Raw genomic sequence first — 15,834 nt, 5'->3', positions numbered from 1 at the left:
CGATTGATTTTCTCTGCAACCCCCATTCCCCCCCCCCCCGCCAAAAAAAAACAGAAAATTGATAGTGCATTGTTGCCTGCTGAATGTTGCCTGTAGTTTGTATGTTACAGGGGGGAGATTTGGAGGTTTCTAAGTAAAAGGGGCTGTTTGTAACGTGATCGCTTGTTTGCGTAACAATCACTTTAAACCGGGGGCCGCGACAAAGTGTCTAGACACACACGTGATCGACCGCGCCAATGCGCAGCCAAAGGCAAGAGCTTGTAAATTTCAAGCCTTGTGTCAGTTTCAGCCCGGAGTCCGCAACACTCAGGAAATCCACAAGCAGAGCTGTAAACGGAGACAACTTTCTCGGTCTTATTTTTTTTTTAATTTTCTTTTCCTCACCCCTCCCTTTAAAGGCCGCTGTGTTGTGTTTTAAATTATTGTTGGAGGGAGGCACTAAGTTAGTGAAAGGCAACTGGGAAGGAGAGACAGACAAGCATACGCACGTCAAGTCAAACCAAAGAGAAAGAAAGAGAGGAGACTGGAACGGATTAGAGACATTGCATGTGTATCTATAACCGCCGAAAGGAAGAAGGGAAAACGAAGGAAGAGAGCGATCTCGACAATCATCAGAACCGCCGGATTAAGGGCTTGGATTAAACTGTGGCTCCCCAAAAGCCAAGGAAGGAACAACAAGCGACCGCTTGGGTTACATTTTAATGGATACATATTCTTGGCTACATTTTCCCTACTTTATGCCGGTGGGTTACAATGCATGATTGTATCTGTGACCCATCCTCCTGTATTTAATTGTAGTATTGTTAAAACCAATTTAACAGGATCTTTTATTTTTTAACCTGCCTAAAGATAAGGGGCTGGCGTATGCTACAGATTTGTGCGGCTGTTACTGTGTCGTTGCCATCGAGGACAGGCTGGATTCATGTTTTGCGGATATGTTTTTTCTGTACCTGGCTGGGTTTTAGCGGATTTCTCTCTGGCGGATCTTCGTCTCGTATGTTCAGGACGAAACGATCGGGTCTGGTGCGGCGACTTTGGCGAAGCCGTGCATTGGGAGAAGCAGACGGCCAGACGGATAAAGAGGGCGATGCAAGCCGAGGAGGGGGAAGAGGAGGGGGTGGAGGTGACGGAGGCAGTGGCAGCGGTGCCGGGGGATGTTGCGGGGCGAAAGCATCCAAAGCGAGTACCTCGGACCCCGAACTGAAAGCCCTCACGCACTCGCTGCTGAAGAAGCTAAAAGAGAAACAGTTGGAATTATTGCTGCGATCTGTGGAGAGTAAAGGAGGAGCCCGCACTGGATGCCTCCTTTTACCCAAGATGATTGAGCCCAAACTAAGCAAACAAACTTACTCCTTGCCGGTACTGATATGTAAAGTCTTCCGCTGGGCTGACCTGAGGAACTCTTCAGAACTGAAGAGACTTTATTGCTGTCAATCGTACGGAACGAATAACCCGGATTCCGTCTGTTGCAACCCGCACCACTTTAGCAGACTGTGTGAACTCGGTAAGGTCTTTCTTAATTATCTGAATGCACCTTTTCTGTTACTGAAAAGTATGCCTTTAAGAGGAAAACCGAGTTGCGGGACTTTCCTTGTGGCTGTTCCAGTCCAACTGGGGGCCACCTCGGCGCCTCCATTTGTTGTTAAAAAAAATCCCACCACAGTTTACAGTAATTGGGATCCCAACTGAAGTTCTGCAAATTTTAACCAGCCGCCGCTTTATTCACATCCTGAAAGGTGTCCCTTTTATAAGAACTCTGTGAATCTAACATTTAAAATAAACACTCACCAGAGTAGATTTGATCTGGAAGTTTCATAGTGCTATTTCATGGACAAATCGCTTTTTAAAATGAAAAACTGGGGTCATGTCACAACGTTCTGCTAACATCTGAGATTGATCCCGGATTAGTATTAACTCCGAGCGATCCGGTTTACAACTGAATTTTATTCCATACTAATTCAGGGTCAGAGTTATTAAAAAAGAACATGCGCTGATTTAAAACTGCCCTATCAATCCAAATATTACTGGGCCAATATTGTCCCTACTCAATTATGTAAATTTGTTGCGAATTCAAAGTGTTGCCTAATAATAATCAATTCTCTATTTGCATAGATTCTCATTCAGGATTATGATGTAAAGTGAAACTTGAGTTAGATCGACAACGGAGGCGGGGCGGGGGGGGGGTGATAAATTGAGTTTTTTTTTAAAAAAGTGATTGCGTTGAAGTATTTCTGGGAATTGCTTGAACATGAAAAGCTTGTTGTTTAAGTTCACATTGCTCTTACAAGGGAGCAGGAGGCAAGTTGTTTTAAATGCCCTATAAAACCTGTCAGATGTATCAATCAAATAACTAAAAGTTTTGTTTTAAGTTTGTCTAGAAGGCTTGTCGCCGCGGTAAATGGGTGATTTTCCAGTTAGATGGCGCGGTCAGATCTTCAGCCAGACTGATTCAGTGTAATTTCCAGAGCAGAAGTGGTTTACGTGAGCCAAGGAGGGGCGATTAGACACACAAGTTGCATATCAGTGAGACTGGCGCCAGGCTGACTCTTTTGTTTATGTGACTGTTAACTATCAAGGCAATCGCCGCCTTCGCTACGCTGCCTCCAGCCCCCAGAGCTAAGACAAATAGTTTGCGAAAGAATGCTGGCTCTCCTACCAGCGTTATCATCAATTTCTATCTCTTTTCTCATGGCTTTGACTTTTTTTTCTCTCTTTTTATGTTTCCAGAGTCACCCCCGCCTCCTTATTCTAGATTTCCAATGGACTCATTCAAGCAGCCTGGTAAGTGGTGTTTTCGCGTTATTTCTCATAGTAATCCAGATGTTTTTGTATGTAAATTGAAAACGATTTCCTTAAAACGTCCCACCCCACCTCCCCATCTGCTTAAAAGATTTTACTATGTGTGTGTGTGTAGAGGAGAAAAGTTGTGTTTTATTGTAAGTTCTAAAATATTTGATTTATTACATTTTGAAAAGTATTAACAATGAGTGAAATCTTGAACACTGGAAAGTTGATAGCAGCTTTTATTAGGAAAGGAGCATGATTCAGAACTAATCTGGGGCATAGCTAGAAACTCGATCCTCCAGGGGAAATTTGGGCTGGTTTCTCACTTTTATGGTGAATGTTAGAATTTTCACAGTGTACCATAGAGTAATAAATACACCTCCATATACAGCCCAAGACAAGACATAACATGTAGAGTTTTCACACAAATTGCTATGAAATTGTTGTTTATCTGAACAGATGGAAATTTTGATGCATTGAGTTTATTAGAGGTTCTGGAGCCAGTGAAAAAGTTATTACCAAATTCTTGGGTTTTGCCCCATAGCTGCCTACTTGTCACTTTACAGGGTTTTTTCCCATATGGTATAATGTTTTTTCGGAGGTTAAAACATTGATGGTTAGCCATCTATTTGTTGGGGAGAATCCTGTGACTGATCAACTTGGTATTAACCTCTTACACCCATTTCTCTCACTTTCCAATAGAAATCAATTGAAAAAATGATTAAAGGAAAGAAAATTCTCTTTGTAAGCTCAGAGCATTCTACAACCAGTGGTTGTGTGTAGTTACTGTTGCAATGCAGGAAGTTTGACAGCTGATTTGCAAACACCAAGCTCCCATGCTGATCATGTAGTACACACCAAGCTGAAAATGTGTTGCTGGAAAAGCGCAGCAGGTCAGGCAGCATCCAGCGAACAAGAGAATCGACGTTTCGGGCATAAGCCCTTCTTCAGGAATCCGAAACGTCGATTCTCCTGTTCCCTGGATGCTGCCTGACCTGCTGCGCTTTTCCAGCAACACATTTTCAGCTCTGATCTCCAGCATCTGCAGACCTCACTTTCTCCTCAAAGATTACACACCAAGCTCCCATGCTGATCATGTTGTACACACCAAGCTCCCATGCTGATCATGTTGTACACACCAAGCTCCCATGCTGATCATGTAGTAATGACCAGATCATCATTGTATTGGTTGAATGGTAAATAGTAGGAATTGTGCCTTGTTGCCCCCTCACTCCAACTAGCTCATAACCGCTGGGGGCAATTGCATGGTCTCACTATGATATCAATTTGCATAAAGTAGCTCAATATTTCGGGGATCATGATTGAAAACCACTTCTACATGACTCAGTACCACACACAAGTCAGTGCACTTTAATTTTTGTCTTTTAGCGAATACCTTGCAGTTCATATATAATTGCGCTTACAAGAGGCTTAGGTGTGGACTCAGTGGTCTAGCTCATGTGAGTTCCAGCTCAGTCACCTGGGACTACAATGGGATCATTAACTCACATGCAATCTTCAGTAGCATAAACATAAAAATGTTGAAACTCATACAGGATGGACTGGTGTAAATAGATGAGTCTAGAGAACTATTGGAGATGCAATCCTGATGTTTCCATCTCAAAGAGACCATTCTTCTTTATGATCTCCAAGAGTTGGACAGTATCCCTTGGGTGTGACCTGTTAATGCCACTTGAAGCCATTCTTTATGGTGCATGCAAATAGAATACCTATTCAGGAAAGGCTGTATGACTCACACTTCATATTTGCCTAGCTATTTGTGTGTATGTGGAATTGACCACATCTTCAACCATACCCAGCTCCCAACTGTTACCATGACATGAAAAGCATAATGTCTACTCAGTAGACTTTCATGTTGAATGGAACATTGCATTGTCAGTGCAATTCCTTTACACAAGTTTCTTCCGTTAGAGATGGGACTTCATGCAGTGCAAGTCCTGTTGTCATATAGCACTGAGTAGAGTGTGGCAATGTATTCTAATTGTTTATGTGATTTGAACATTAGAAGATGTCTAAAGTAAACCTTCAGAAAAAGAGGTAGGAAAATTGGCTTTGTGTAAGGTGAGCTGAGAAGAGTATCTGTGGAAATGGTCACCATATATTTTAGACAGAGAAATTTGTTTTAAGTTAGCAGTGTAGTATTTTCATGTTGGAGACAGACATTGTGGGTTTAAGTTTGACTCGAGAGACTTGAGCACAAAGATCCAGATAGACAGTTCGGTGCAGTGCTGAGGGAGTACTGCATTATTGGGTATACCATCATTACATGAGACAGTATACCATAGGGTTATTTCAATGAATAAGGGAGTTCACCATGTCATGGCCAATATTTAATCCTTGATTGTCACCACTGAAATAGATTATCTGAACTTGATTTTATTTCTTTTTGTGGGTTCTTGCTGTACACGTCATATTTTCTATGTAACAACAATGTTTGTATTATTGAGATTTCATTATAAACTGGTCTGAGATTTCCTGAGATTGAATGTGCTGTATCAATGTGAGAATTTATACAGCATCATTGATGCATGATTCCTTTTCCAATGAAGTGCATTGCAGCCACAGACCTATAAAGTATGCCTTTTTTCTCTTTACACCCACCTTCTAAACACTCTGGATGGGTTGGTGTGTAATTCCATGAGAATTGACTACATGCTTGTACTGTTGGAAACAAAGCTAACTTCCCAGTCCAATTTTCTCCAGCTCTTAAGGTGACTTGCAATAAAGTTCTTATTGACCTGAGGAATTTCACGCCTATGGGCAGAAAATCAAAACTGCTACAAATTGCTACTGACCTTTCATGTTCAAGTTCTTTGCATGTGACAGGAGCATATGAAATTGTGTAAATTGTAATGTTTGTTCATATATTTTTATTTTCTTAAGTGAGCTGAGGACCTGGCAGTCCATTGAGGGATTATGCCTGGACTGTGTGACATCTGTACTGGGTATTTACCCTGGGATTTGAAGAAGTAATAGTTCAAAATTGATTTCTGTGTGAAAATCCTGCTGGATTATCAACAAACTTTTGATTTAAGGAGGGAAGAAATTTTAAAATCTTTTAAATTGATTTTGATTTTATTAATGATTCAGTAGGCTTTAAAGTATTATCATCATCTATCGAACTCTGGTACAAAGCACCTGCATTGCTAAATAATGTACCTATTTCATTTGTGAACTTAGAAAGTGTTAGTAAGTTATTTGACTATAGGGACATTATAGCTGAGCCTAATATATGGGTCACATCTAATACCTACGCGCATCATTTTCAGCAGCGCGATGCAGCAGGAGGTTTTGTTGATTCTTTTCTTTTTTATCTCTCCCAAACCCAAGTAGGAGAGACCGAGTCTTTAGTATCATCATTGCAATCCCAGTTGAAGGGCTTTAAAGGCAATGGATCTTTGGCAAGTAGCAAAGTTAATATGACTCAGGCTGGAGGAGCAAAATGGCTTACCACTTTCCATTCATAAACATGGTTCATTAGTTTCTGGCATTTAATGTACTGTAACTTAGGCTTGTAGATGTTTTGTGAGCAGAGAGAAGAATGATAGGAGCATTCTTATTGATCGGTACAAATATGGGACCATGATGTGCATGAAGCAAAGGGACATTATAAAACCAAGCATATCCAAGTTTTATATGCATTCATTCCCTCTTATGGAGTGTTTCTACTTGCAACTAATTAGATTTCTGCCTGGAGGGAAAAATATCACTTTGGAAATTTAGCAATTGGTAACAATATACAAATTTACTAACAAATAAAATGATTTATTGGTCAGCAATCACAGAATCTAACCTATGGGGTGGGAGGGGTGTGTGGCGGGAGTGGTGTGGAGGCTGTACACAGCGGCTTGAACAGACTGGAGGCTTAGCTAAACAATTTGGGCCCTCAAGTAAATTAGACATACAGCAACTTCTGCACCTGATGTGTCCCATTAGTTGAGTGGAACAACTTCCTGTGAGGTGTTGACATAAAGGTTAACATTATGTATGTAAACAGAAAGCCACAATCTGAAGCTGCACTAATGGAAGGGAAAGCCCAATAACTTTCGAGGAAGTAATGCCGAGTTTAGTATTTGGAAGCTACAGAAAGGCTTTCCTTCTGGGTGGGAGTGAAAACAAATATAAGTTTAAATCCCATTTCTGTGTACCTGCTTGTCAACTTTAGCGACGTGTTTTTATTTTTTAAAAAGTCAAATTTCAACGTGTGGGCCATAAATAAGCATGTAATTAGTCAAACAATCGACATTGGCAACATAAGTTTTGTTTTTTGTTCCATGTCCTCTGCCAGCCAGTGTGACCAGTCAGTGTGGCTGAGCTCCAATCCCAAGGAAGGCTGTGTTGTTGTACAACACTTGGGCACTTAGAACTTAATTTGCTCACGGCATGAAGTAATATTTATTTTTGAAGGATTCTAAACAATGGGAAGGTAAAACATGAATGTGAGGAACTAAGCCACCTTCACTGTTATCAGACTTGGTGTCGGAGGTGTTCCGGCTGATGTCGATGCCCCTAGGTCAGGGAGGGCTCCTCTTTGTCACTCTTGCATGTGTGCAATATATTGGGTGACAACATGCTCAGGTATTGTCTACAATTTCAACACTTCCCACACCAAAGAAAATAGATCAGCTGCTCTCAAACATTTGGGCTAACGTACTAGGCGGACATTCCAGAGGGTTTCTGGTACCTGAGGAAGTGTGTCCCAGTTTGAACACGTGTCTTTAGGATGGGAGAGGAAAACTAAGCTCAATATTGTATAACGCTAAGATGGAATAGCGTGGCAGATATGCTTGTGGCTTTATAAATGTATGAAAATGTCAGACTCAAAACAACTAGCTGTTTTATTGAACTCCTCTTATACAGTTATGTTATAGTTCAGCATTTTGACCTCTACCCTGCAGCAACTATGTTAGCTTCTGGGAAAGAGAAGGAGACAAAACAAATTTTTAAAAAATTGAAGGCCAATGTGTTGAAGAAAATAAATTCCCCTCTGGTGAGCATTAATAGTTTGGCCTAGGCTGCCTTAGGAGCAGAGCTTGCCTGAACGGCTCAGGTAATGTGTTACTTTACACAAACCATCCTTTAAAGTGTACCTTGTTTAGAGCATGGAAAGGCCCCATCCTTGTTAAGAGATACCCCTGGCTGTAAAATATCAGGGGCTGACTTTGGAAAATTTCTTGTGATATGAGCTCAGTGGAATTTGGAGCCAGGGCGGGTGGAGAGTGATGTGGGTTAAAGGTACTTTTTTTGCAGATCTGTTGACAGGCTTTTCAGTTGAAGTCTGAACAGATTCGCTACAGATTCATTTGAAAGTCCTATTCTGAAGCAAGAGAGTTTAAAGAGAGAGACACTTTGTAATTGTGCCTAATCTTTATCAGGGGTTGGGCTTCTCAAAGCCTCTAGGTTTTAGTATTTGAGGTATTTCAGTGTGGCTGGCTGGGAAATGGAGATAGCTTGGAGAAGAGCCAAAGAAAATGGATCCACATTGCTCCCTCGCTGTTCGGCTCTTAATGTGGAACTGTGGCATGAAAACAAGGCTGAATCTTCTTAGGAGATGGCTTTCATCAGCTTAGTCAAAAATGCTGTTGGAACAGGAAAATGAAGGTTAACCCTCTGAGAACTGGATAGATTTTTGTGTTAGGTTCACTGCACATTATGTTTCCCTTTCCACAATCTCCCTAATAAACTATGCAACTGTAACTCTGTGACTGTCTGCTGCACACCCTATGTCACTTTCCGATTGCTTATCTACTGAGTTCCTGAATCAGACAATGAGTCAGAAGAATGGAGCAATAAACTGGCAGTTAGACTCCTACAGGAATTGTCATGGGATTTTGTTCCTGGCGAAGACAGGAACAAAGGAAGTTGGTATTTTTAAATCCCAATGTCCTTAAGTGAGCAAGTTTCCCAAGTCCATTCGCAGTCAGAGAATCAAGAGCTTTACAGCATGGAAACAGCCCCTTTGGTCCAACTAAGCCACACTGACCACGTTCCCAAACTAAACTAGTCCCACTGGCCTGCACTTGACCCATATCGCTCCAAACTGTTTCTTTCATGAACCTATCCTTTATATGTGAATCTGTTGTCAGTGACTGTCAATAACTTTTTTAGCTATAGAGAGAAAGTAATTAGATGTGATGTTTGTGTTTAGTGATTCAAATGGTGTCAGAAAAATATATCCTGAAATATTTCAATAAATGCTTTTCCTTTTTTATTTCTTATAGCAGACTCACCAGATTCTGTGCCTCCCTCAACTGAAACTGGGGGAACTCATTATATGGCCCCTGGGGGGCTTTCAGGTAAGAGACACTGTTGTATTCTCGACAAGTTAATGACTCTTAAGTGCTGAAATGGAACTGTCACAATGTTTTTAAAAATGTAGTTTTGTTAACGACTTTAGGTGGAATTTAATCAGTGAGGTGCGGGTCATGTCAGTGGAAGTGTGCAGCAAATTGAGTGGGTGGATTTAATGATAATATTGAAGGTCAGGAAGCTGCCATGTGGGCCACAGATGATCACAGGTGGTCAGAAAGTGTTTGCACCCTCCTCTGGGTAACTGCAGTGCTTCAGTAGAATGGAGCGGTAATCTGGGAGCCCTCCTCATCTCTCTTGTGTAGGTCACAATTTTTCACCCTCATCATTTCCCCTTAACTCTTCATCATCTCCTGGGATCCATCATGCCTGCACCTGACGTCCAGTCTACCCTGGTCACCAATGTTTGTGCCACTCCTGACAAGTCCAGCTCCATGACCATTTCCCTGTTCCCCTCCTCTTTCCCTCAGTGTTCAGCAACGATAACTGCTCCCTTATGGTTCCAATAAACCCGTATGTTTGATGCACACTACCTTTTTAACCAGTTGAAAACCAAGTGGTGCAAGTTTCCTGTATGTTGCTGATTAATCTTGAAGGCTTATTTTGATTTGGAAGAACCGTGTTTTAATGATTGTAATTATAGAAACATAAAACATTACATAGAGCAGTACAGGCCCTCCGTCCCTCCCCTTTATGTTGCGCCAGCCTGTAAAATCAATCTGAAGCCCATCTAACCTACATCATTCCCATTTTGTTCATATGCCTGTCCAATGACCATTTAAATGCTCTTAAAGTTGGTGAATCTACTACTGTTGCATTGTTATTCATGACGTAAAAATGCAAGGAAACTAGGTTCTGACCACTGGTTGCTGTGTGTCTTGAGCATCGTTGCTGAAAAATCTTAATCCCTTAAACATAACCCACTGTTGGAAAGCTGAGGTTAAGTTATCTGACCCACCATGATTCCCATTTTTAATGGCCTCATTAAATTCCACCTTTTATTGTTGAGGAGTAAGACAGTTTGAAATCAGAGTGAATGTCTTCATTGTCTGTGTTCTGGCAGAGCTGATTGCCTGTATAGTTTTCATTCCATTTATATCAATGCAATGAAACTCAGGCTGGTTCTTTTTACTGAGTGGCCAAGCTGTTCTGCCAAATAACTTCCAGACAGCACCAACCTGCACTACACACATTGAGAGGAAAGGACGTTGCTTCATGGATCAGTATCAAAATATGGTTTGATTATTCTGGGTGTGTAGTATGCTATGTGATTCCAGATGCACAATGCTGTATAGTATCCCAAATGTATATTATACTGCAGTATTCTAGAGATTGTGGTATTGAAACTGCACAGTGAAACTTGGTATTCGAAGTGTGCAGCATATTATTATGTTTTCAGTGTGGTATTGTAGATAGGCATATTTATATTCTAGACATTATATTATAGGGTGGTACTCTAAACTGTGTTAAGATATTCTATTGCTTCATCCACTATAGTTACAGAAAGATCCTGCTTTGCATGTGGTATGTTGTCCTTAGCAATTTGGAAGGGATCCACAGTCTGAGAAGCAGTTTTGCTGGGAGGGTGTAAGGGTTTATGCTTTCCTGATGCTAATTTACAATGGTGTCATCTTGTGATATCGAATGGGACAAAATCAGTAAGACAATGGCTTGGACAGACAAAATGACCGCTCCCTTCACTGACCTGTGCTGCTGAAAGAAAGCTAAATTGATTTGTTAGTTTCATCCTTCAAATTTTTGTAATCTGCAACTGTATCATTATAGCAGCAGCTGATATTAAATTGCAAATCCACAAGCATTACAGGCCTGAGGCAATATCTGCGTTTTCTGCAGAGCTTTACGTCTCATTCAGACTATACTTATGTGTTTGGGCTCTTGAGAAGTGAAGTTGAGTCTATGGATTTATGTAAGGTGGCTTTGACTGGTAGAAAAACATTTCTCGAAGGTTGTTTGTGAAAGTTAGAGCTGGCTTTATATCAGATGCAAGCGACGAAGTGTGTCAGTGGAGACTAAATCCCTCAGATTTTAAAGGAACAGTTCTTCATGAAATCTTTCTTATTTCTACATTCCAATGATTGCAATATATCATGTGGTGAATTATGGTGGGGGTATGACAGAGGTGGATGTGGGGGTGCAGAATTAGCTCTTGTCCTCTGTTTACATTATGCTAATGCATCAACAGACTTGGTCAATGGTGTATCTCCTTTGCGAGTCTTAGTTGAATCTCTCACCAAGTGTTTGACTAATTGTTGGTATGTGGGAAGATTTTTAAAAGTCTGAAACCAAATGAAACATCTGACAATAGGAAATGTATGAAGACACACAGATGAAACTCCCCCAAGCCAGTGATTTTTCACCCTACCCCACGTCTTTCTCTCTCTCTCTCTCTCTCAAATAAAGTGTTACGAGTTGACATTTCAGTGACTAACATTCTGGTCAGGATCCAACAAGTTAATTTTAGACTGTGGTGCTACGTTATAGGAAGTTGTTGGAACTCAAAGTAACAATCAGCCCCACTTACAGCCATTAACCTGTGCAGGATAGCACTGATTCAGAAGAACTGTGTCACATTTGTTGGAGTTTGTGGAAGTGGGCATGCAGAATCTTCAGTGCTTCATTCAGTTGAAATGAGGATGATGTTTTGTGGTACGTAAATTGTGTCTGGACTGGTTATTTTGGGCTGTACAGCGTTAAGGTGAATTGCTGATAATTGCAGATCTTGTTGCTGCAATTAATCGAGTGTCACTGAATGAATGGACAGTTTAGCTTTTAAGAGCACTGATTTCACCATCCTGCAAGATTTGTAAACAGCAGATTGGCACCAATAATCACAATAACCCTGGCACTGAAATAGAGACTGGGCCATATGCTGTATGTCTATTCAGAGAGGGCAATCTGTATCAACAGGGAGATTGAAATTGAGTTAGTAATGGCGAATGCATATGCCAGGAGTCAGAATAGACATTTTATCAACACTTCACTTGAGATTGGTCCCTCTGTGACTTGATATTTGAAAACAAAATTAGCACACCTTGTTAATCAGGTCTTAATCCTTAAAATTTGTCACACTGAGCCCAAGTAGATCAGCATAATTAGTTATAACTTCAGTTTAAAACAACAATGATTCCTGATTTCAGAGACAAAAACAAACCAGTGAAGTCTGAGTGGGAGAAGTTTTGGGTGCACTTCTGTTATTCAAAAGAGCTTGATAAGGTGATAAGCCTCATGCAGCAATATGTTTATAGTTACACCACAGAAAGAAACCATTCAGCCCATCAGTGTGCCAGCAATATCCTATTGCAATATGAACTATCTTGCCCATGTAGGCCCAGTGACTAATAATGGGTGGTTTAAGAAGGTGGAATTTCATTTGGGTGTGTGGATAAGGTTCCATTGTGACTTCACCTTAATACGAATGTCTCCTAGTCCCAAGACTATTGATGAAATGCTGATATCATGGACACAATGGACTGATTTTTCTTTTAGACCTGGTGAGATACTGTAGGAAAATGAGAGACTGACCAGAGGATAATGCCCACTGTTAGATTTTAGCCTAACCTCAAGCCTCCTTTCCCTAACTAGAAGGTCAACACCTATCCTTTCTTTTACCTGCTGCATACAGATGCCAGCTGTGGAGGCACGAGTTTAACAAGACTCCATAATTTTCTGCTTGCCACTACATTGGCCACATGGAGAGAGTGCTGCTATGTTGAGTCAGTGATAGATGTGCAGATGTTTATTTCATAACAACGTGGTTTTGTAAAAATGGATGGCTGTACGTTTGTAATGCTGGTTAGCTTAATGCAAAAAAATCTGGCTCCACAGTGTCTAATGGAACACAGCACCAATACACAGGCCAGTTGTTATAGGCCTCTAATTCACCTCTCACTCTTGCATCTGACAAGAAGACATGATTGTCTTGTTGGGATATGGCCACTTTAATGAGGTGAGTGCACAATAGTGACACTGTTCATAAATGAGTATAGGCAGCATCTATTACAAAGGCTACCCATCTTTTTGTGTTCTTTCAAAGGTACTAACTCACACAGCGGAAGACAGTTCCTCAGACCCTAGCACCTTCCTGTAGTCGGAGTGAAAATGAGACAGGGTGACACCTTTTGATAAAACACCCTTAGCAATGAGTTATCTCAGCCTGCGCAATAAAGGTGGATTGGGCCATCACTAGGACATGAAGCTTCATGGGTTACAAGTGTGCAGACTTTATTTATGAATGGGAGCAAGCAGCCTGTATACATTCTGTTTAGGTTGCTGTATCATGAGTAGGATTGGGAACATTGCTGAATTTCACCTCTCTCTCTTGCACAGAGATACCAAGACAATTTGGAACGCAACTATCACCAACTCAACACAGGTGGAAGAGTAGACAGAGGGAGAGAAATATTTTTGCCAAATAGGGAAAGAAAGAAAGACTTTCATTTATGTAGCACCTTCCACAACCTCCAGATGCACTTTACAGCTTTTGAAATTCTTGTGACATGTAACGTAGAAACAAAGAAAAACAGGGAATAAAGAATTAATGGTGATTGACTCAGACCTGCAAATGTGTTGAATGGATGAATTTTTTGAATGTTGATGACTATCGATTTTTTTTAAATTAACAAAATGGAATATTAATTAAAAACAAATTATTGTTTCCTTCTCCCATCCCTTCAGTTACTGAAACATGCATGGCTTTTATAAGTCTGCCTGAATCCACCCAGACTTGATTTTGTTAAAATTCATGTCTTGTCTGTGAATATATAAGACCACTCAGTTTGTTAAGGGTCTTCCTGCCTTTGATGCTCCAGTATTTGTTAAATGTTGTGCATGCTGTTTGTGGAGTAGGAGACTTGCTGGATCTGTTTCCCTTAGACTGTGCCAGCAGAGACCGCAGGGTGGTGTGGATTGTGCTTAGCTTTCTTGCTACTCATAGCTAGATTCTTTTGAAAGTTAAAAACCACAAAGGAAGGCTGCTTTTTTTTTTTGAAAATAAAAATGTTTTTAATCAATTTTACAGTTTGTTGTCGCTGGAGCGAACTCTTGAAAAACACTTTTTTTTCCCATCTACTGCTTTCAAAGAGCAGGAAGCGAGTGGGTGATATGTTCAATCTATTGCTTCCTGCTTCTCTCCACAGTACCTCCTTCTCCCCTCCCCCACCCTCACCTTGCTCGCTTCCTCCCTGAAGGTGTTGATAGGGAAGGTTTAGTGGCTGCTATTTGCTGTCCTGTATTTTGTTGTATGACTTTTGACGGTGAGCTGTAGTGTGCATGCACACACACGTGTTATCAGATATCAATCAAAAGTGCAGTGATGCCTGTTCTGTTTGTCTCAACTTCCCTCCATTCCTAGTTCAGAATGAAATATAACTTCTTGTCTTACAGTGAAATATATTAACGTATTCTAAGAATTAAAGCTGTGATTTAACTTGCAGCAAATCAGCCAACATGTTTTCCTCAGTGAGCTATCAGCATTTATTCCACCCTTTTTCTTTTAGTTCCTTTTGTTTTTGTCTCGAGTCCCTTTTTCTCTCAAATTTCACACACTTACACACGCACACACAATCAAATTCAAGTGACCAATCCATTGGTCAGGCCAAGATCTTGTTCTGAAATTCTCTGTTTTCAGTCACCTCTCTCTGATTCTCAGGACACACTCAAACCGATTTAAAACATTGATGTGAGCTGAGAGATAACAACCCGAAGTTTTACTTGGGTGTGATATAAAATTCCACTTGTCTATGGAAGGTGCTAGGAACCCTTTAAAGTCATCAAAGGGATTTGCGCAGCTCTGCTAAAAAATCTGCACATTGTAGCCCTTATGAGTTATTTTCTGCCTGAAATATTTTATAAGTTGAATTGGAAAGTTTAAATTTTCTGTCTCCAGCTTTGTCTCAACTTCTGGGTTTCTTTCCATATTCATGTCTCTTTTTCAGACTTGTTTATGCAAACTGGGAGGGAAGTGTCTCAGTATTTTCCTTTACAAAATGCTTATTCAGCATGCTCCCTGAGCACAGATTGGAGACTGGGCTAGGAGTGATTCCTGACTTGTCCAAACAACTGACCAATTAATGAGATGTACTAAGTTCCACTTCATTTCGCCAATCCATGGGCTGGGAGTCCTGTGTTCTGATAATTTTTTTTATCTTTTAGATATCATCACACAAATAAACAGACCATTCAATAATATCATATGCTGCTTTTCTGTGTGCTAATTGGCTCTCGTGTCTCCTACATTACAACATTGTGCCTTTCAGAGATACTTTGTTAACCTGGCATATCCAAGCATTTTTTGGTTATTGTGAAAGGGCAAATGCAAATCTGTTTTCACCATCTCAGTAATTGTTGATCTCCCACTCTGTCTCTGCACATTTTTTGTTGTTCTGAACTTGTCTGTGTACCGGTCTCTCCTTTTATCTTTAACTCTGGTTTCCTCTCTCTCTCTCTCTCTCTCTCTCTCTCTCTCTCTCTCTCTGTTTGTAACTTCTCTTATCTTAGTCTTTTCCAGCCTAAACTCTGTCTCTTGCCATATCCTTAGAGCTTCAACCTCCCATCTTCACCAGTACCTCTTTAACTCTTTTTTTTCCTCTGCAACTATCTTTCCTCTCTCCTCCACCATCTCCCCAACCACCCCACCCTTGCTCCTTCTCTCTGTATGTCTGTTTCTTCCTGTCAAACTTGTCAGCTAGAGTAATGAATGAA

The 15,834-nt window shown here is 40.7% G+C and overlaps 1 protein-coding gene across 1 annotated transcript in view; it reads left to right on the top strand.

Moving 5' to 3' along the window:
* Nucleotides 1-201: 201 nt before the first annotated feature.
* Nucleotides 202-15,834, top strand: part of smad7 (SMAD family member 7) — a 42,562-nt gene continuing 26,929 nt past the window's right edge. The window contains exons 1-3 of the mRNA XM_043718074.1: nucleotides 202-1,504; nucleotides 2,728-2,781; nucleotides 9,027-9,101. Of these exons, the coding sequence (XP_043574009.1) occupies nucleotides 865-1,504; nucleotides 2,728-2,781; nucleotides 9,027-9,101 (769 nt within the window). The 5' untranslated portion in view covers nucleotides 202-864. The remainder of the gene's footprint in view (nucleotides 1,505-2,727; nucleotides 2,782-9,026; nucleotides 9,102-15,834) is intronic.

Source organism: Chiloscyllium plagiosum, chromosome 1 (assembly GCF_004010195.1).
Source record: "Chiloscyllium plagiosum isolate BGI_BamShark_2017 chromosome 1, ASM401019v2, whole genome shotgun sequence".
Classification (NCBI taxonomy): domain Eukaryota; kingdom Metazoa; phylum Chordata; class Chondrichthyes; order Orectolobiformes; family Hemiscylliidae; genus Chiloscyllium; species Chiloscyllium plagiosum.
Note: the sequence above shows the minus strand (reverse complement) of the source record. Positions and strands in the feature narration are given on the sequence as shown.